Consider the following 22997-nt stretch of genomic DNA (forward strand, 5'->3'; position numbering starts at 1 on the left):
CTACCACAGCTAATAGGATGAAGCGTCAGTATCTATATCATTTCTGTCAAATACTTTTTATTACTTGGCATAAATATTAAGAGTTTTTTGTTCTTTCTTTGTTTTCTCTTTGAAAATGCTAGATTATTTTACTAGTTTTGTAATATAAGCAAGTTCTTTGAAAATGAGAAGTCGTCTTTAAAGCATTCAGTTGTATATTAATGTCTGTAATTACATCAGCCCTTTTCAGTCAGTTTTCAGTTGTACTGTTCAGGCAGAGGACAATGAATGGTGGATAATCCAAATGATAAATGAACTACTCAATTAAGTATTTAAGTACTTTGTTTGTAAAGCACAACAACAAAATTTCCACTTGGCTTCAAAATATGTATATGATCTTTCAGAAACAAACTTCCCACAAAACAGTGAAGACAATTTAGGAGAAGCTAATCTTGTTTCCTCATCCTGCCTCCCTTGTTAGATAGTCTTTAACATTGGCATTCTGCCAAGATGTAATGTCAAGTTCCTCTCTCAAACATTTTGCCCAAGATGGAAATGTAATTAAATATTAAAACTGTGGGATCATCTGTGGGACTCCAGAAAAAGTAAATAAATGCATGTTAAATATTGGTACATTGGAAAGCAAGAATTATAGGATATAATTAATCAAATTTATGAATGAAACAAGGCCTAAATAAATGAGATTTATAAATGTGCATGGAATGGAAGACTCAATATGTTAAAGATGTCAGTTCTCCCCAAAACAATCTACAGAGACAATGCAATTCCTATCAGAACCTTAAATAGAAGAATAAAAGCCTTAAAACTACCAACACACTCCTAAAGAAAAACAACAAAGTGTAGCAGTTTACCTTGTCAGGTATCAAAAATTTAGTTTAAGATTATATTACTTGGCCAAGTGCAGTGGCTCACGCCTGTAATCCCAGCACTTTGGGAGGCCGAGGTGGGCGGACCACAATGTCAGGAGTTTGAGACCAACCTGGCCAGCATGGTGAGACCCTGTCTCTACTAAAAATACAAAAATTAGCCAGGCGTGGTGTTGGGCGCCTGTAATCCCAGCTACTCCGGAACCTGAAGCAGGAGAATCGCTTGAAACCGGAAGGCGGAGGTTGCAGTAAGCCGAGATCACGCCACTGCACTACAGCCTGGGTGAAAGAGTGAAACTCCGTCTCAAAAAAAAATTGTAATTATTATTAATATTATATTATTTAAGACAGTGTAGAATTGGCACACTCATAAACAAATTGACCGACAGAATAAAATAGAAAGCCCAGAAACAAATGCACACATATATGGAAACATGATTTATGACAAAACTGGCACCGGCAGTGAAAAGATGAGCAGTTTAATTAATAGTGCTGGGACATGTACACATAATATACCATTGATACAGAAAATGCATACATACCTCCTACCACACACAAGAATCATTTCCACATGTATTAAAGACTTAAATATGGAGAGCCAAAAAAAGCTAATCTATAAGGCTTAAGAGTTTTCAAACATAATACAGGAAATATCCTTATGACTTTGGGATAGGGAAAGATTTGTTAAACTAGTCACGACTAGTGCCAGTGTTAAAAGAAAAGATTGATATATTTGACTACATTAAAATTAAGAACTTCTGTTCATTAAAAGATAACATAAAGAGAGTGAAAACATAAACCTCAGAGTGAGAGGTTAGTGCTCAGATTACAAGAACTGTAAGTCAGGCATAGTGGTGTGCGTCTATAGTCCCAGCTACTCAGGCAGCTGAGATAGGAGGATCGTGTGAGCCCAGGAGTTAGGCTGCAGTACACTATAATTGCATCTGTGAATTGCCACTGAACTCAAACTTAGACAACTTATCAAGACCCCATCTCTTTATAAAAGAAAAAAACCCTACAAATCAATATTTTTTCAAAAAGACAACCTAATTCGAAAATGAGCAAAAGATTTAAGTGTCTTAATTAAAAGGATACAAAGGTAGAGCTGAGAATGGGAGAAGAGCAGAGTTTCTGAGCAGCACAGCGGCCTCCCCTCCTCTCTCCTCACCCTACTCTCGCAGCCTACCTTTACCTACCTGCCTGCTCAGTGCCCAAAACACCTTCCACCATGACCACCTCAGCAAGCTCCCACTTAAACAGAGGCATCAAGCAGGTGTACATGTCCCTGCCTCAGTGTGAGAAAGTCCAGGCCATGTATATCTGAGTCGATGGTACTGAAGCAAGACTGTGCTGCAAGTCCCAGACCCTGGACAGTGAGCCCAAGAGTGTGGAAGAGTTACTTGAGTAGAATTTTGATGGCTCTAGTACTTTGAAGGTTCTAACAGTGACATGTATCTCATGCCTGCTGCCATGTTTTGGGAGCCCTTCCACAAGGACCTCTACAAGCTGGTATTCTGTGAAGTTTTCAAATGCAATTGAAAGCCTGCAGAGACCAATTTGAGGCACACCTATAAATGGATAATGGACATGGTGAGCAACCAGCACCCGTGGTTTGGCATGGAGCAGGAATATAACCTCATGGAGACAGATGGGCACCCCTTTGGTTGGCCTTCCAATGGACTCCCTGAGCCCCAGGGTCCGTATTACTGTGGTATGGGAGCAAAGTCTATGGCAAGGATATTGTGGAGGCTCATTACCGGACCTGCTTGTATGCTGGAGTCAAGATTGCAGAGACTAGTGCTGAGGTCATGCCTGCCCAGTGGGAATTCCACATTGGATGCTGTGAAGGAATCAGCATGGAAGATCATTTCTGGGTGACCTGTTTCATCTTGCATCATGTATGTGAAGACATCAGAGTGATAGCAACCTTTGATCCTAAGCCCATTCCTGGGACTGGAATGGCTCAGACTGCCATACCAACTTTAGCACCAAGGCCATGCGGGAGGAGAATGGTCTGAAGTACACTGAGGAGGCCATCAAGAAACTAAGCAAGTGACAGCAGTACCACATCCGCATTTTTGCCCGGCCTGGCACCTAATTGGATTCCATGAAACTTCCAACATCAGTGACTTTTCTGCTCTTATAGCCCATTATAGTGCCAGCATACACATTCCCCAGACTGTTGGCCAGGAGAAGAAGGGTTACTTTGAAGATCACTGCCTCTCTGCCAAATGCGACCCATTTTCGGCGACAGAAGCCCTCATCTGCCTGTGTCTTTTCAAACCGGAGTTGAGCCCTTCCACTACAAAAACTAAGTGGACTAGACCTCCAGCTGTCAAGCCCCTCCTAGTTCTTCCTCTCACTCCAACTCTTCCCCTCTCCCAGTTGTCCTAATTGTAACTCAAAGGATGGAATGCCAAGGTCTTTTTTTTAAATTCCTTGTGCCCAGTTAATCTTGCGTTATTTGTTTGGCTGGGATAGAGGGGTCACATAATTAATTAATTCACATCTTTACCCTCCTTTTTTTCCCTATCACTGACGCTTTTTAGTACATTAGTGGGGAGGTGGGTGGTAAAACATAACCACTGCTTCCATTTAATGGGGTGTGCCTGTTCAGTAAGCGTAGCTATCGGAACGGAGTGCATGTTTGCAGGATGGGAACTTTTTCTTTGAAGTACCTGAGAGGGGAAGACCTGACTTAACTCTGGTTAGGTTAGGACTTCCCTTTGTGGTGGAAATGTTTCTTAAGAGGTTATAACCAACTTTCTATTAAAATTAGGGATTAAGAGAGAAGGTAGGGATTGGGGATCAGGGAGGAGAATGGCCTTGGTCTCTTGCTTGTGTGGAACTAGCCTGGCTTGGGGTGAAATGCCCTCAGAACACAAAGCTCAGTATAAACTGATGGATATCCCTACCTTAAAAAAAGAAAAGGTTCTTTTTGCTTGGTCCTCTATTTATCACACAAAACAGAGCAGTATTTTTATATTTAAATGTAAAAACAAGGGTGGGGTGCGGTGGCTCACACCTGTAATCCCAGTACTTGGGAGGCCGAGGCAGGTGGATCACGAGGTCAGGAGATTGAGACCATCCTGGCCAACATGGCGAAACCCTGACTCTATTAAAAATACAAAAACTTAGCCAGGCATGGTGGCAGGCATCTGTAGTCCCAGCTGCTCAGGAGGCTGAGGCAGGACAATCGCTTGAACCTGGGAGGCGGAGGTTGCAGTGAGCTGAGATCATGCCACTGCACTCCAGCCTGGGCGACAGAGCAAGATTCTGTCTCCAAAAAAAAAAAAAAAAAAATGTAAAAACAAAAAATTTATATATATAGTTGCGTGTCTTATGTGTATTTTGCTGAAGGAAAACAACATACAGGTCACGGGGTACCAAATTCGAGGCAAATAGTCTAGATCGAAATCAAGTAGCCCCTTTTGAGTAAGGAATGAGGAACGTAGTGCTTGAAAAGTTGTTGATTTGCGGTTAGTCCCTCATGACCACTTTAGGGTTTCTGTGCCCTGCCCACCCTCTGGAGAAGATGAATACTGGTCAGTTAACAGATGACATGTTACTAGCAGTCACTTGATCCCCATGGCTTTGGTTTAAAAGACATATACTTGTCCACATGAGTTTACAGGTAAGAGTTAGCTGGTCAACTTGAGCATGTTACTGATAGAGGGGATATTGGGGTTATTTTCTGGTGGGAATAACATGTCACTAAAGCAGGCCTTTTGATATATTAAATTTTTAAAAAACAAAATAGAAGTTAAATTTTAAAATCTAAATCTGTAGGGTTTCTAAGTAATTTTTACAGAATTGCTTGTTTGCTTTAACTGTCTCCTCCCTCTGCTCTTGAAGGATATGGGGACAGGGCTAGAGTCAAAACACTTGAAATTTTGTATCCCAATGTCTTTTCTCCCAGTGTGAAATATTCCATTCTTTTGTTAAGACTACTGAGGAGTTATTTTTTTCTTTTGTAATAAGAAACAAACCCCACCTTTATCTCTACTTTTCCCCTACCATTCTCTGGTTTTTGTGTTTGCTGCAGGGGGCCAGCTGTGGTTTTCTCTTGCCATGATGACTTCTAATCGCCATGTGCAGTATGCTCAAAGTCAGACAACTCCTTACTGTAAACAAATTGTGTAACTGCCCAGAACAGCACTTATAAATCAGCCTAACATAAGATCTCCAAAAAAAAAATATATATATATATAAGGAAACCCACTTGGATAATAATTGAAGAAATACAAATTAAAATTATAAGGAGAGCCTTTTACACTCACTATTTGGCAAGAATTAAAAAGTCTGATAATATCAAACAAATGTTTGGAACAAATAGAGTGTATAAACTCTGCTAGTGAGTGTGTAAGTTGGTATAGCTACTTTAGCAAATTTAATAAGATATGAGAAATAAGATTATTTGTCATTATCTTATCAAGTTGCATATGAAGCATACTGTATCACCTAGTGATTTCATTCCTAGAGGAGCTCTTGCCCACATACCTCAGGAGACATGTACAAAAATGATAGTGGCAAGATTGTTCAAAATAGCAGAAAACTTGAAATGACTCATATGCCAACCAGCACTAGAATGGATAATTTATAATATCTTCTTACACTAGAATATTTTTTATCAGAGAAAATAAATGAACTGCAGTTACAAGGGATAATGTAGATGAATCTTAAAGGAGATAATTCTGTACAAAAATTTAAAAAATATTTTAAAAAATATTTTAAAAGGAAAAAAGAAAAAAAAGGACAATTCAACTATAATATGGTTCCACTTTACACAATTCAAATGCATGTTATATACTATCTAAGGATATTTAATGATACAAACATATGTGGCAAAAATATTTTTTAAAAGCTAAGGTAATAAGAAAATATTTAAGAAAATTACCTCTGTTCGACACAGAGGAAGAGCAGTGAACATGGGGATCTTCCAATGTGATGGTAATATTCTATTTAGGTACATGGGTGTTCATTGTATCATTCTTGATAACCTTGTAGCTTATGCATATTTTATGTCTTAAAGTACTGACTGCTATTAGATTTTTTACAGGACATATTTATCTTCTCAAACTCACATCAAACAGTTTGTAGATTGTATAAGTTGATTGACAAGTTAGAGGATGAGTCACTTTTACTGGATTTCTTTAGAGTATGGATATTCTCTATTTCTTTAGAGTATGGATATTCTTTAGCATGTGAGACAATAGATATAATACTTTATAATGACAAAAATCGAAAACAACCTAAATGCCTACCACTTGGCTAGTGATTAAATATGGTGCAACTCTTCTTTAGAACACTGTTCAGCTACTAAATAGAAACAAGTAGATCTATACATGTACTGATATGGAAAAATTTCTACTATATATTGCTAGGTAGGCAAAAGGGAAGTTACATAAAGTAGATATGAATCTATTTTTGACCTAAAATTATATGTATGTATGTATGTGTGTGTGTATGTATGTATATGATAGTAAAAGTCTGGAAGGATATTTACACTAAACCCTGTTAAGATTATCCTGATAAGAGAGATACCAATGATTATCTCTGGGATATGGATTAGAAGAGTTTTGATTTCCATTTTAAACCATTCTCTACTTGAAACATACACATATAACTACATTACATAAGATATATAACAAGCGTATATTACTTTTATGATTCGAAAAAAGTCCTCAGTTTTTTAGAAAGGAAATTTTAACATCCTATGAGAAGAACTTGCCCTAAGAAAAGGCCCCGTCTTTTGTTACTTTATTACAGTTACTTTGTTACCATTGTTATAGAGAATAAAGCAATAGAATTAACAGATGAAGGTCTCTAGAAGTCCTAAAGTCAGGTGATTTCCTGATTCCCCAATAATTGGAATTAAAATTACAAAAACTATTTTGGAGCTTTTTGCTATTAGTGCTTTCTGTGCTGTTTATTAGCTGAAGAACTAACTTTTAAGACTTTCTCTAAACTTAATTTTAGCATTTACAATTATGGCATTTACAGAATAGCAGATACCCTTAGGCTACAAATATTTTTCATTTGACTAATCATATTTCTAGAAACAAAAAAGACATGGAGTTTTTTTTGCAGCTTTCAAATACAATTGATTTACTCAGGAGTTGTTTGAAAAAAACCAAGTACATTTGGATTGAGGGGCACTTAATATTTTATAATTCACTATTTCATATATACATAAAAAGAGATCCTGTGGTTCATTAAGCACATGCTGTTGTTGAATGTTATATAAAGGCCCTTCCCAGTTATGAATGGGCTTATATGTGATGTTCTTACTTTAATGTGTTATTTGTTTAATGTGTTACCCACTTGGGATTTGTTAGTATTTATATTCTTGATGCAACAACATGCTTATCAACAGGGATTTGACATGACGTTCTGAACATATTTTTACAAAAGCATAGAGTTTCAAGGCAAAGTGGCCAAACATCTGTGTTGATGTTTTAAGAAAGAAACATTAACTAAATGAACTGATTTTTAGGTAGTGATTCAAAAACTTTAGTAATTTTTGCTTTTCATGACCTAGAAGTTATTCTTGTGTCTTTCCTGTCCACAAGAGAAAATTAAATGGAACATGAGTACTGCCAAAAGGCTGTTTATCAGGTTATTTCAATGCCAGTGTAATTTTTTACAGCACTGTTTCATAGAGGTTATAGACTATTCCTATATATCATTTCATTTCAAAGAACTGATCATATTTTAGTATTTTTTGAAAATGAGATTACTAAAAATCTCTCCAAAAATATCATGGCCTTAACTTTTTACTTTGTCAAATATATAGTTAAAGCTTTTTATGTGTCTAGATCCTAGCTAAGATCTTTTGAGAATAAATTATAATTTGAAAACCCAGTGAAGTCTTCTATTTCCAGCATCATGTTAAATTGCATATACTATAAGGAATCCTCTCACTAACATAGAAATAGATCTCAGAAAATTACCATTATAAACCATTATTTTGTTACATTGCGTCTCCCAAGAAGAAAAGAAAATCTCTAATGTATACCTCCTTATACTCTGAAGAAAAGGACAAATAGAGAAAACCAAGCCCTGAGCAGTTAGCAGTTGGGGCAATCATATTTGTGAGTACACCCGTGGCCTCTATAAGTCTTGGCCATCTGGTTGAACCTGAAAGTTTTGCATCAAGCTGGAACACTGGAAAAAGAATATTAGAATAATAGTCTCCAATCTCATCCAGGTTGCTGTGAATGCCATTAATTCATTCCTTTTTATGGCTGAGTAGTATTCCATCATATATATAAGCCACGGTTTCTTTTTTTTTTTCTTTTTTCTTTTTTTTTTTTTTTTTTTTTTTTGAGACAGAATCTCGCTCTGTCACGCAGGCTGGAGTGCAGTGATGTGATCTCGGCTCACTACAACCTTTGCCTCCCAGGTTTAAGCAGTTCTCTGCCTCAGCCTCCCGAGTAGCTGGGATTACAGGCGCATGCCACCACATCCGGCTAATTTTTGTATTTTTAGTACAAATGGGGTTTCACCATCTTGGCCAGGCTGGTCTTGAACTCCTGACCTTGTGATCCACCTGCCTCGGCCTCCCAAAGTGCTGGGATTACAGGCATGAGCCACCGCGTCCAACCCAATATGCCACAGTTTCTTTATCCACTCATTGATTGATGGACATTTGGGATGGCTCTGCATTTTTGCAATTGCAAATTGTGCTGCTAAAAACATGCATGTGCAAGAATCTTTTTGGTATGACTTCTTTTCCTCTGGGTAGATACATTGCTGGATCAAATGGTAGTTCTACTTTTACTTCTCTAAGGAATCTCCACACTGTTTTCTATACTAGTTTACATTCCCACCAGCAGTGTAGAAGTGTTCCCTGTTCACCACATCCACACCAACATCTGTTATTTTTTTATTTTTTGATTATGGCCATTCTTGCAGGAATAGGGTGGTATCATATTGTGGTTTTGATATGCAGGAAAGAGCCTGTGTTTTGAAAACTGAAGAATATTTCCATATTAGTGAGTATGGTGTAGAAATGTGGTTGGAGAAGAGATGAGAACAGTAGATGGAGTAGCCTATGGTTAAAGTAAGCAGATTGTATATGTGCATTAATCTCTGCTACCACCCAAAACCCCATTATAACAAAAGTAAACCACTTTAAAAAAATACATAAACCCACAGGCAAAACAGGAGAGGAGACAACAGCAACATCTTAGAAACTAGAAAGCTGATAGATGAGTGATCTTTACTTAGCAGACCCAAGAAAGCCTTTTCCTAAGTAGCAGCGGGAAGAGCCTTGAAGTAGCCCAGTTTACAAAACCCCAAAAGGCTCAGGAATTAGTAGCATCATGTATCTCTTGGAGCAGAAGGACAAGGTGGGGCTAAAACATAAAAATAGAGGATTGGTTGAAAGCTGCTTAAGATTCTGTTGGATTCCCCCTCCCAGATCCTTTCTTAATTCAGTATAAACAGCCAGCTGCCTCTCCTTTACCATGGCAAAAGATTAGATGTTTGTTTGTTTGTTTGTGTATTTATTTTTATGAGAGAAAGGCTGTCATTGGCCCAGAAGATACTAGGTCTGGTTGAGGGAAATTCTGTCTTGCTGTAAACAAGGAGGTTATATGAGTGCCAAATACTGAGAATGCCAGTGGGCTTTCCACCTTCAGCTTCCAGAACTCTGGCAGCCCACCCTCAAGGCAAGAGATTGTAAACCTGTTCTCTGAGAAATGTGACCAGCCAAAGAGAAAAACACTTTATTAAAGATGTGGAGATTGATGTTTTTCAGTAGAACAGCTCTCCCAGGCCATACTATAATGAAGCTGTCACTCACAAGTTTCATCCATGTGGACATTATTTTCTTTTGTCATTCTTTGGTTTACTTCTCCTTTCAGGAAATAACCTAAACAGAAGGGACATCAAACAAAGTCAGTTGCTGTTCCACACCATTGTTCCCCCAAGTCTGCTTTCATTTTCCATTTTTCCTTGTAGAAGAACCATTCAGTCAGCATTTATAATTGTACTATCCTCTTCCTCTTGGGTGCCTGTATCACTCTGTACTGCCTCAGATAATCTCAGCTTTTATTTGTCCATGAAACTGGGTAAGCCACAATCATGGTAATAGACTTAAAGAAATTAAGTACATTTTTGAAATCACACAACTAGTAAATTAAAGCGATGAATTCTAAATGAAAATCTGGTATTTTCATTTGCCTCTTTAGATCTATCTTTAGATCTTCTCTCAGTCTAAAATTCTCCCTATACAATCTTACTCATCTGCATTACCGTCTCTTGCTTCTGCCTTCCAAATCTCAAGCCTAAATTCATCTCCTAAATTATTCTGCTACTGCACCAACTTCTTAACTGATCACCCTACCTCCATCCTGACCCATTTCTATAATATAATTGTTCTCCATTTCACCAAAGTGATACTCGTATATTTCAAGTTGTATCTCGTCACTTCACAATTTAAAATCCTTTGCCTTCAGAGCAAATTCTGATCTTATCTTGGCCCCTGCCTGTATCTATAGTCTCATCGTTCACTGCTGTCAGACCCCAGGCCTTACACATCTATTCCCTTTGTTTGGAACACTGTTTCTTCCCCCTCTCCTTTCTCCTCCCTGCTCCCTCAATCTTTCCTTTCCCTTGGCCTACTCCTCCTCATCCTTTAATTTCAACTTGGATGTCATTTCTTCCTATAAGCCTTCCTCAGCCCATGAAGCCTGGATTGGTAGCCACTCTGTGCCTCTACTTCTTCTTGTACTTCCCCTATACTATCCACCATGATCCTGCAGTAGCACTTACCACATATAATGGTATTGCCTGTTGACGTCTGTATTCCCGTTTTGTCTGGCATGGAGTAGTCTCTCACTAAAAATTTGATGAATTAATAAATGAATGTATTGTAAGTAGCTGCTTACCTCAGCTGGTTAGAATTTTAGTCCCTATACTGAGTTTCTATCCCTTCACAGGCCAGTAGCTTTTGCCCCTTTCTTGGCTATAATCTAATCATCAACCCAAGCCAAGCTCTATTCACCTTTGTGTCTTTGTGTAAAGTAATATCTAGGTTAGAGAATGTTGATGGATATGTTGATAATTCATGACCTAGCTTGAAAGTAAAACTTAAAGTTTGCATACAGCTGGTCAATATTGTGCCAGTGGACAGTAGTGTCATTGATATATTTAAAGTGCAAATGTTCATACTGCCAAGTTACAATTACCATAGCTAAAGCTTACACATCTGTATTTTTTTAATGTCCCACAAGTAAATTTGATATATACCTAGAGTTGAAATATCAGTGCCCTGTTATCTGGAGTAGTCATTTTTAAAACTTTTCATGTTCATTTCTGGGCCTCATCATCAGATGTTCTGATTTGGAAAGTTTGGGAAGGGGTAGATCAGAGCTAACATTTGAAACTTTTCAACAGTGAAATGAGCAGCTTTGTAGAAATGCAATCCCCATCTCATAGAGTGTGCCATCAAACGCTCTTATAGTCATTTGTCAGGAAAACTGTAAAGGATTTCTACATTGTCAGGGAGATTGGACTAAGTGCCCTCTAACTGTCTCCTCCTCTGAATTTCATGATCTCAGGACCCTTTTTTTTTTAATCCCTGCTTACGAGAAGCATTCCTGGTTCTCCAGTTCATAACACATTATCATCTTTGGTCCCTTCCTTCTTTTATTTATTTGTTTATTTTTATCAGCATGCTCCCAATCTCCCTCAAGTGTTTAAATGTGCTTTTTTAATTGACAGATAAAATTGTATATTTATCATGTGCAACATGATGTTTTGAAGTATGTATATATTGTGGATATTTTAATGTGTTCAATGTATTGTTTTCTATGCAGGTGTCCTTGAAAAATGTATGTTGTTTAGTACACATGTATTTTAATTTATGTAAATGGTGTGTTATATATTTCATTCTGTTTATGTCTTTTGTCAGTCAGTATTATGTTTTTAATAAAACGTGAATCTCGAGTAAATCTGATTCCAAAATCAGATCGATACAATATAAAGAAAGGCAAAAAAGCCCGTTTTTCTTACGAATGTAAATGCAGAACTCTTAAGAAAAATATTGGCTAATCTAATCTAGTAGTGCATTAAAAAAGTAAAATGCATAATATAGTGGAGTTTAACCTAGGATTCTTTCAGTGTAATGCACCCCATTAATAGATTAAAGGAAAAGAATTACGATTATCTCAGTCAGTTAAGAAAAGACATTTAATAAAGTTTAGTCCTATTTATTTTAAAGTTCTTAGAAGCTATTATTAGAAAAGAGCTTCCATGTTTGGTAAAACCTAACAGCAAGCCTTGTAGTTAATGAAGAAACTTTATATGCATTCCTTTAAAATCAGAGCAAGACAAAGATGCTTACTATTACACTATTCACAATATTATTAGTGTGTCAGTAGCTGTCATTATTTTTAGATAGAAAATCAGATTTCTGATCCTCTACCTAGAAAATGTATCAGATAGAACACAAACTATTTTTACTAATAAGATGATTTAGTTAGGTTTTCAAATATAAGGTTAGCCTATAAAAATCAATAGCATTTATTTTCATCAGCAAAAAACAACTAAAAAGTAAAATTTTTTAGAAATTGTGCTTTCTACCTTTCCTCTTCCCCCTCCCATTCTTTCTTTTCTCCCACCTTTCCTTTCTCCTTCCCTGCCTTCTTTCCTTCTTTCTTTCCTTGTCCAGGCACCATTCCACAGGCTCAGAGAGAGAAGTAATGGCAGCCAAATGGTAGCTGGGCCTTATACTTACAAACATTGAGTTTAAATGAGGTAGTATAAGTGGCCTAGTGAAGTCAGGGTATTGTTTATACTCAGAAGACAAAGCAAATACGTAAATCTACTGAGGATAATGGTAGCCAAGTTTTTCACACATAGATAAGTGAGTTCAAATATGGAAAAGGAGAAAGCTAGAATGAATCATACAGTTTTGGATGAATTTAAGCTAATGATGCTTACCTTTTAATAAATACTGAAATAAATACAGGTGGAAAATGTGGGTGTGTATCTATGTGTATATGAGGGGAGGAGTTAGGAATGCATATATGTATTTCCTGGCTCTGTTCTGAGAGTCTGGCAACAGACACCCTATGGCAATAAGCATATCTAGTGTCCAGATGTTGGTTTCTAAATATGAGTCTACTAAAAGGAACTAGGATTCCCTGAAGAAATGGCTAGCAGTAGGGGTGGGGCAAGGAAAATATAAGCAGGGCTTGAACATCTTTTTATTTCAAAAAGTACAGAAGTGCTTAAAGAATCAATGAACTCTAGTTGGATTTTTAAAAACTGTGGTTAAATGTATATAACATTAAACTTACTGTTTTAACCATTCTTAAGTATACAGCTTAGTGGCATTACATATATTTATATTGTTGTGCAAATGTCACCACCTTAAATCTCCAGAACTTTTTCCATCTTCCTGTCCCGTCCCGCGGGATCGTCAATGTGGACCCTAGAAGAGGGAGTGGGAACTCGCGGGGACAAGAGACACAAGAAATGGAGACAAGACAGTATCCTGATCAAGTCTCGTTTATTGGTGGCAGCGTAATGCCTTATATAGACCAGCAGGGGCGGAGGTTGGGCCAGGGCGATGACGGTGGCCCTGCGATGGGCGTGGCCAGGTAGATTTCGGTTTCTTCGGTCGGACGTCATGTTGCGCCTGCGCCTTCGGCTGGTAATTTTCCTGGGCGTGGGAAGATGGGTGGTGAAGAACCCGGAAGAGCGCCATTTTGTACTGGCGTATGAGACAGCAGAACAGGGAAGAAAGTAAATCTAGGGAGGAGGCATAAAGTGGAAATGTATAGAGCTCAGGCATCAGTCGTCAGTTATTATCGCTATGGCCGGGCCACACGGCTCCGGACATCTTCCCAAACTGAAACTTCCTATCTATTAAACGGTAACTCCCATTTCCTCCTGCCCCCAGATCCTGACAACCACCATGCTACTTTGTGTCTCTATGAATTTGGCTACCCTGAGTACTTAATGAAATCATACATTGTTCTTTTGTGACTGGCTGATTTAGCATAATATTGTAGCATGTATCAGAATTGCCTTCCTTTTTAAGGCTAAATAATATTCCATTGTATGTATATACCATGTTTTGTTTACCCATTCATCTGTCAGTGGACACTTTGGGTTGCTGTCACCTTTTGCTTATTGTAAATAATGCTGCTATGAACATGAGTATGCAAACATCTCTTCGAGCTCCTGCTTTCAGTTATTCTGAGTATATAGCCAAAAGTAGAATTACTGGATCTTATGGTAATTCTCCTTTTAATTTTTTGACTAACTGTCATACTGTTTTGCATAGTAACTGCATCATTTTACATTCCCACCAGCCCAGGGGTTTCAGTTTCTCCACATCCTCACCAACGCTTGATTGTTTTTTTTTTTTTTTCAGTAGTAGCCATCCTAATGTATGTGAACTGGGTATCACATTGTGGTTTTGATTTGCATCTCCCTAATGGGAGTGGTGTTGAGCATCTTTTTGATTAGTGACAGTATGAGCAAGCTGCAAGAGTACCTGACCCTACATTGACCTCTGAGCATAAGCGTAGATGCCGCTTCGCTTCCACCTTCCAATCACGAAGTGACACTAACAGCACCATACAGAGAAAGGAACTAGAGATAATGTAGTACCAGCTTAGTTAAATTGACAGTACATAGTCACCACACTCTTCTTCCCCGTCAGTATCGAATTTAACCTAAAAGACCTGTAAGGTTGTGAACTCAGTGTGTCTCAGCTGAGTCAGCTAAAAGATTAGACTTTGTATATTATATTTAGACATCTCAACACTGCAGCTTCTGTATCTTACTTGATTTATCTTTTAGAGCAGTCATAGACATTTCTCTGTTCCCTTACCTGAAACTTGTGATAGGAATCTAAAGCCTGAGCTCGTTGTGGTCTTTTTCAAAATTCTCTAGCACACTTTAAAACAATGGACTAACCCCATTGTTCTTATTTCAACTAAAATATTTTATGGCAGTAACTATTTGGTTATCTATAGGCACTTGATTATAGTTGTCCATAGGTGATCATTTATTTCATGAATTGTTTTGCCATTGCATACCATGGACTACCAGTTTCTCATTAACCGCTGGCAAAAAACTTATTAATGCTTTTGAATCTAATTAGATCAAATAACTAATTCTAGATTCCAATCCTTAAGTTTCATTTCTCCTAAAACAACTTCTGTTACAGGTTAGGAAATTCCTTAAGTAACACTCTTTATTTTCTGCAAGTCTTTATTATACTTATGCCAGTTATATCTGTCTAAGTGTATAGAAAAGACCCACAGTAATTTCCAAATATTCTGGATAATTGCTTTTGCAAGTGGAATTTAAAATAGTATCTTACCTAGTTATATCAAATTGTATTAAGTGTTTGTTATACAAGGGACATTTAATATAAATATAGGCTGGACACAGTGGCTCATGCCTGTAATCCCAGCGCTTTGGGAGGCCGAGGCGGGTGGATCACCTGAGGTCGGGAGTTCAAGACCAGCCTTACCAACATGGAGAAACTCCATCTCTACTAAAAATACAAAATTAGCCAGGCATGGTGGGTCATGCCTGTAATCCCAGCTCCTCGGGAGGCTGAAGCAAGAGAATCGCTTGAACCCAGGAGGCGGAGTTTGCCATGAGCCGAAATCGCACCACTGCACTTCAGCGCGGGCAACAAAAGTGAAACTCCGTCTCAAAAAAAAAAGAAATATAATAGCCTGTTAGCAGTTGTAGATTTGGCATTTTTTCCCCCAACTTTTATTTGAGGTTTAGGGAGTGCATGTGCAGACTTGTTACGTAGTTAACTTGTGTGTTGCTAGATTTTGTATAAAAGTGTTTTTGTCACCCAGGTAATCAGGATAGGACCTAATAGGTAGTTTTTCAGCTCTTACCCTCTCTTCTCAAGTAGGCCCCAGTGTCTGTTGTTCCCGTCTTTCTGTCCATGTGTACTCAACATTTAGCCACCACTTATAAGTGAGAACATGTGGTATTTGGCTTTCTGATCTTGCATTAATTTGCTTAGGATGGATAGTGGCCTCCATCTCCATCCATGTTGTCAATCATTGATGGGCATCTAGGTTGATTCCATGTCTTTGCTATTGTGAACAGTGCTGCAATGAACATACAGGCATACTTGTCTTTTTGGTAGAGCGATTTATATTCCTTTGGGTATATACCCAGAAATGGAATTGCTGGGTTGAATGGTGGTTCTGTTTTAAGTTCTTTGAGAAATCTCCATACTGCTTTCTACTGTGGCTGAGCTCATTTACATTCCCACCAGCAATGTATAAGCGTTCCCTTTTCTCCACAACCTCACCAACATCTGTTTTTGTTTGTTTGTTTGTTTTTTACTTTTTAATAATAGCCATTCTGATTCATGTGAGATGGTATCTCATTGTGGTTTTGATTTGCATTTCTCTAATGATTAGTGATGTTAAACATTTTTTATATATTTGTTGGCCATGTATATGTCTTCTTTTGAGAAGTGTCTGTTCATGTCCTTTGCCCATTTTTTAATGGAGTTATTTGGGTTTGCTTGTTGGTTTGTTTAAGTCTCTTTTAGATTCTGGATATTAAATCTTTGTCAGATGCATAGTTTGTAAATATTTCTTTTCCGTTCTTTAGGTTGTCTGTTTACTCTTTAGATAGTTTCTCTTGCTGTGCCAAAGCTCACTATTTAGATCCCACTTGTCTATTTTTTATTTTGTTGCAATTGCTTTTGGAGAATTCACCATGAAACTTCTGCCAAGGCTTGTGTCCAGAATGGTATTTCCTAGATTTTCTTCTAGAGTTTTTACAGTTTTAGGTCTGACATTTAAGTCACTAATCCATTTTGAGTTTATTTTTGCATACAGTGAAAGGAAGGGGTCCAGTTTCAATCTTCTGCAAATGGCTAACCAGTTATCCTAGCACCGTTTATTGAATAGGAAGTCCTTTCTTCATTGCTTGTTATTGTCGACTTTATTGAAGATCAGATGGTTGTAGATGTGTGGCTTTATTTATTTATTTATTTATTTCTCTAACCTGTCCCATTGGCCTGTGTGTCTGTTTTTGTACTAGTACCATCCTGGTTTTGGTTACCATAGCTTTGTGTTGGGTAGTGTGATGCCCCTGACTTTGTTTGCTTTGGCTGTTTGGGCTTTTTTTGGTCCCATATGAATTTTATTTTTTTGAGACAGAATCTTGGCACTGTCACTCAGGCTGGAGTGCAGTGGTGCAAGCATGGCCCACTGCATCCTCAACCTCCTGGGCTCAAGTGATCCTCCTGCTTCAGCCTCCCATGTAGCTGGAACCACAAGCATGTGCCACCACACTTGGCTAATTTTTTTTTTTTTTTTTTTTTGTAGAGACAGGGTCTCACTTTGTTGCCCAAGTTGGTCTCAAACTCCTGGCCTCAAGCATTCCTCCTGCATCAGCTTTCCAAAGTGGTGCGATTACAGGCATGAGCTCCCACTCCTGGCCCCACGTGAATTTTAGGATTTTTTCTAATTCTGTGAAAAATAACATTGGTAGTTTGATAGGAATAGCATTGAATCTATAAATTGCTTTGGGCAGTAAGGCCATTTTAATGATATCGATTCTTCTAATCCTTAAACATGGACTGTTTTTTCCATTTATTTCTGTCAGCTCTCTGATTTCTTTGAGCAGTATTTTATAATTCTCATTGCAGAGATTTTTTTCACCTCCCAGGTTATCTGTATTCCTAGGTATTTCACTCTTTTGTGAAAATTTAATATTCTATGTGTTTGGCTATTTGAGAATATCCATAATATGTAGTAATTTGTGTTTTTGCTGAAGCAGAAATTTGGGTTATACATGTAATGCCAGTATGTGCTAGTGAAACACTAGTGTGTAAACCTTGCTAATCACTACCCATTCTGCATCTCAACTTGGCATTGTTTTCTAGTAGTCATTGTATGACCTATGAAATGAAATACATAGTATTTATTAATATATGTTTTGTTTAAAGAATAATAACAAAATATATCTGTGTACCCAACACCCAGTTTAAGAAATAGAAGATGGGCATTGAAGTCCTCAAAGCTGCACTGCACCTGCCTTCATTCTTCCTCTCCTTTAGAACCACTGTCATGAATTTGGTTTAATCATTTCTTTGCTTTTTCCCACAGTTTCACCCAATAAGGATGTACTCTTAAAATATAATTCAGTTTAGTTTTGCCTGATTTTGACCTTCTTGTGATTGGAATCATCCTCTTTATTCACTGATAAAATAAGTGTTCATTGAGCAACTGCTTATAATATTCATACATGTTGATTCATGTAGTTATGGCTTATTTATTTGCTCTGATGTTTAAGTCCATTCTACTACTGTTATTGCATTGCCCTGGCAATGAAAACGGTGTTATAACTAAACACAGTGTTGTAATGACCATTCCTAATAGATGTCTCCTGATGCCCTTGTGCAAGAGGTTCTCTTGGATAACTACATAGGAATGAAATCAGAGTCAAGAGTATGTGCAACTTCAGCTGTGTTTGATTATAACAAATTATTTTCCAAAATGGTATTACAAATTTATACTCTGACAGCAATATATGAGAGTTGCTATTGCCTCACATCCTTGCCAACTTTTAGTGTTAAAAATTCTGGATTCTTAAATTCTACGAGTCTAGTGATTATAAAAGGACATATCATTGTGATTATCATTTGCATTTCCTTGATGACTAATAAATGGAACAATTTTTCATGTTCATTGGCTTTGCATGTTTTCTATGTAAGGAAATGCCTTTGCTGCTTTTGCCCTTTTTTCTTTTGCATTGTTTGTTTTTTTCTCATTGATTTATGGGAGTTTTAGTATGTTCTGAATACCAGTCCTTTGATACTTATATATGTAGCTGGTATTTCTTCCTGGTTTGTGGTTGTCTTTTCTCTTTCTGATGTCTTTTGGCAAATATGTTTGTAATTTTAATGTCATCAACTTCATTAATCATTTCCTCGATGTTTTGACACTTCTTGTGTCTTGTGTAAGAAATCCTTCACTATCATGAGGCCATAAAAATATTCTCATACTCTTTTAAAATGTTTAGTTATTTTACCTTTCCTATTTAAGTCCTTAATCTGTCTGAAATTGATTTTTGTGAATTGTGTAAGGTAGAGATCCAGTTAATTTTTTGCAAATGAATAACCAGTTGTCCCAGAACAATTTATTTCATACTGTGTCTTTTCACCACTGATTTGCAATGACCCCTTTTTTATACATCAGACTTCTATAAATGTGTGACTCAGTTCAGGATTTCTATTCAGTTCATTCATTTGCCTATTTATGTAAGAGCATCACAATCTTTTTCTTTTTCTTTCTTTCTTTCTTTCTTTCTTTCTTTCTTTCTTTCTTTCTTTCTTTCTTTCTTTCTTTCTTTCTTTTCTCTCTCTTTTTCTCTCTCTCTTTCTTTCTCTCTCTCTTTTCTTTCTTTCTTTCTTTCTTTCTTTCTTTCTTTCTTTCTTTCTGTCTTTCTGTCTTTCTGTCTTTCTGTCTTTCTCTCTTTCTGTCTTGACTTTCTTGACTTTCTTGACTTTCTTGTCTTTCTTTCTTTCCAGAGTCTTACTCTCTTACTCTGTCACCCAGGCTGGAGTGCAATGATGTGATCATGGCCAAATGTAGCCTCTGCCTCCTGGGCTCAGGTGATCCTCCCACATCAACCTCCCTGGTAGCTGGGTCTACAGGTGCACGCCACAATGCCTGGCTAATTTTTTGTATTTTTAGTACAGACAGGATTTCACCATGTTGCCCATCACATAGTCTTAATTAAAGTTTTATAATAAATTTTAATACCTGCCGGGGCAAGCCCCCATGCTGTATCTTCCTAAGAAATATCTTGCATATTCTTTCCCCTTGTGTTTCCATATCATTTTAGAATAACCTTAGTTACTTCCGTGAGAACCTCTATTAGAACTTGAATTAAAATTACGTTGAATCCATAGATTAATGTAGGAAGAATTGACATTTTTGCAAGTCTTCCTATCTCTAAACATGGTATTGTACATCTAGATCTTGAATGTCTTTCATAACATTGTATGGGCTGGGCACAGTGGCTGGGACCACAGGCATACGCCACCATGCACAGCTGAAATATTTTTTAATTTTTTTGTAGAGACAGGATCTCGCTTTGTTGTCCAGGCTGGTTTTGAATTCTCAAGCAGCCCTCCCACCTTGGCCTCCCAAAGTGCTGGGATTACAGGTATGAGCCACCACATCCAGCCTTTGGGAGAATATTTTTAATTTCTAATTATAGTCTATTCTGATTTTCAACTTTTCTTGAGTTCATTTGGTAATTATTTCCTAAGAACATTTCTATTGATTAGTGACTTTTTTCTTTGTTAAAATTAGTTTTGTCCATTTCATTAGTCTATAAACGCTTTGCCTTTGTATGTTTGCTTTCTGTCTAATTAATTTCTTTTCTATCTTTATTATTTCCATTCATCTAAGTTTTTCACTTGTTCTGTTATTTTTTACTTCTTTGGTTGCAGGTTTAAGAGGTTCCCAAATTTTCTGAGTTCACAATGAGTCCTTAGTATCTCAGCAGTATTTTCTTGGTGCTCCCTGGGCCAAACCGAATACATAACAGCTTCATTTAGTAAATCTTTCAGGCCAAGTAATATGTATTATATTCCTACAACTTAATAGCCATGTGGGAAAAAATATACACTTAAATTTTTTCAAAAATAGTAATATTTTTATTTCATTTAAAAATAACTACAATTGCTTACTAATGGTATATGTGCTCCTGTTGAGTACACACAGCTGCTCAGACTTTGGTATTAGACTGGCTGCACCACCAACATTTCTATCCTTTAGCATAGTATGCACTTTTTTTTTTTTTTTTGAGATGGAGTCTTGCTCTGTTGCCCATATATACAAACATCCTTGTACATATGTCTTTATTTACTGGTACCTGTAGTTAATAAGTATTGGCAGGTTGCTGTCCAGAAGGCTAGGTTTCATATCACCACCAGCAGTTTTTCAGAGTATCTCCTTTCCCACATCCTTACCAACAATCGGTTCAGTTGCTCTTGTAAATATTGTTTGCTATATAGGCAAAAAAGATGGTAGAAGTACATATAAAGAACTTGTTTGGTTTGCTTCTGATCCCCAGCACCTAAAATAGGGCCTAGCCCATGAAAAGTTTCAGTAAATATTTGTTGAGTGAATGGATGCAGGAATCAGTCAACTAACTTATGTTATTTTTACTTTGATTTGTAGTCCCTGGAGTATTAATTGAATTTGAGCATTATTTTAAATGCGTGTTTAGGCCGGGTGCAGTGGCTCACGCCTGTAATCCCAGCACTTTGGGAGGCCGAGGCGGGCGGATCACAAGGTCAGGAGTTCAAGACCAGCCTGGCCAAGATGGTGAAACCCTGTCTCCACTTAAAATATAAAAAAATTAGCCAGACATGGTGGTGGGCACCTATAATCCCAGCTACTTGGGAGGCTGAGGCAGGAGAGTTGCTTGAACTTAGGAGGCAGAGGTTGCAGTGAGCCGAGATCATGCCACTGCACTCCAGCCTGGGCGACAGTGCGAGACTCTGTCTCAAAAAGTAAAATAAAATAAAGTAAAATGAAATGAAATGAAGCGAAGAGTGCTTGTTTGGCCTTTCTATTTTTCTTTGACTTGCTTATGCATATTTTTTGCCTTTTTTTCTTTTGGGTTAACTTTTTCTTGCCATTTTATAAGAGCACTTTGTTTAGTTTAGATATTACCCTTTACAATTTTTTCCCAAATACATTATTTATCTATTGACTTTGTATTTTAACTTTTGCCATAGAAAAACTTTTAATTATACTTGCTCATTTTGGCTAGCCTTTTTTAAAATAGCCTCCATATTTTCAGTCTGTTTAGAACATTTTCTTCATCAAGATATATATGTTGTCTGAATTTCTTGCAAGGTTCTTATTGCAGCTGGAATTTATAACTGTATATTATATTAGAAATACCCAGTTTATTTTCTTCTGAAAGAATGGCCAGTTATTCTGGCAAAATTTATTAAATAATTTGACATTTTCCTACGGAATTGAACTATAATATTTGTCATATATTGGAGTTTTATACATACTGGGATTTATTTCTGGATTGTTATTCTAATCTATGGATATTTATTTCTAAACAAATACCATATTTATTTGATTCCAAAATAACATTATGTTCCAAAAGCAAATTATCCTACATTGATTTCTTTTGTACTTTTTAAGCCATTCCTGGGCATTGATTATTTAATGAAAACATTAAGACAATACTGTTCTGTTCCCTGAAAAAAAATCCACTGGAATTGAGAGTGCAAACCATTTGGAATTGCTTTCTATTTATATGTTAATTTTGAAAATGTAATATTTTCTTAAACTTGTAAGTCTTCCCATCTAATAACATCCAGTTTTCACTTTTTGTTTGTGCCTTTCAGTAAGCTTTTAAAGTTTTCTTACAAGTTTTTTGCTTTATTAGATGTATTCTTTAGCATGTTATAGTTTATACTGATGTTGTGAGTGAAGCATTTTTTAAATTTCCATTTTCAGTTGTTTTTTGCTATAGTAAATCAAATCTATTGCTTTTACATATTTATTATCTATCCATTTTACCAAATTTTCTTATTAATTTCAGTTTTCTATTAGAGTGTCTTGGGCTTTCTAGGCATGCAATAATACCAGTTCAAAAGAAAGTTTTGTGTCTTTTTTGCCCGTTTTTATACAATTTATTTATATCATTTTCTTGTCGTATTATATTTGCCAGAACCTCCACAACATAGTTAAATAAAAATCTGATAAAAATTATCACTCTCTTAATCCTAATCAAAATGGTGTTTTGTTATTTGGGATAATTATTTTTTATTTGGCTTTAGTAAATAATTATTATCTTGAACTAGTTTTCTTCTGTTCCCATTTTACTTGTTATTTGTATTGGTTGATAAATATTTTTCAGTTGCTTTTCAGCACTCATTATAATGTTTTCCTCTTCCTTAATGTCCTGATTTAATAGATGAAATTGATAAATTTTTTACACTGACCCATGATTGCATTCCTTTACGCTTCCCACAAAACTTTGTCTTTTCTCTGTGGAAGCCTGTAGGATCTTCCCTTTGACCCCAGTCTTCTGAATTGTTATAGTGATGTCTGCTGATGTCATTGGGGT

The 22997-nt window shown here is 36.8% G+C and overlaps 1 protein-coding gene and 1 pseudogene across 9 annotated transcripts in view; both read left to right on the forward strand.

Annotated features, from left to right (window-relative positions):
* Window positions 1–4852, forward strand: LOC103240398 (glutamine synthetase pseudogene; annotated as a pseudogene).
* SBF2 (SET binding factor 2) overlaps window positions 1–22997 on the forward strand; it is a 519305-nt gene that overhangs the window by 323446 nt on the left and 172862 nt on the right. For 4 of the 9 annotated variants that reach the window (XM_073018389.1, XM_073018410.1, XM_073018417.1 and 1 more), the window contains one exon: window positions 19971–20057. The exons of the other annotated variants lie outside the window; for them this stretch is intronic. In XM_073018389.1, coding sequence (XP_072874490.1) covers window positions 19971–20057 — 87 coding nt within the window. The remainder of the gene's footprint in view (window positions 1–19970; window positions 20058–22997) is intronic. 9 annotated transcript variants of the gene reach the window in all.

The sequence above is a fragment of the Chlorocebus sabaeus genome, chromosome 1, assembly GCF_047675955.1.
Source record: "Chlorocebus sabaeus isolate Y175 chromosome 1, mChlSab1.0.hap1, whole genome shotgun sequence".
Classification (NCBI taxonomy): Eukaryota; Metazoa; Chordata; class Mammalia; order Primates; family Cercopithecidae; genus Chlorocebus; species Chlorocebus sabaeus.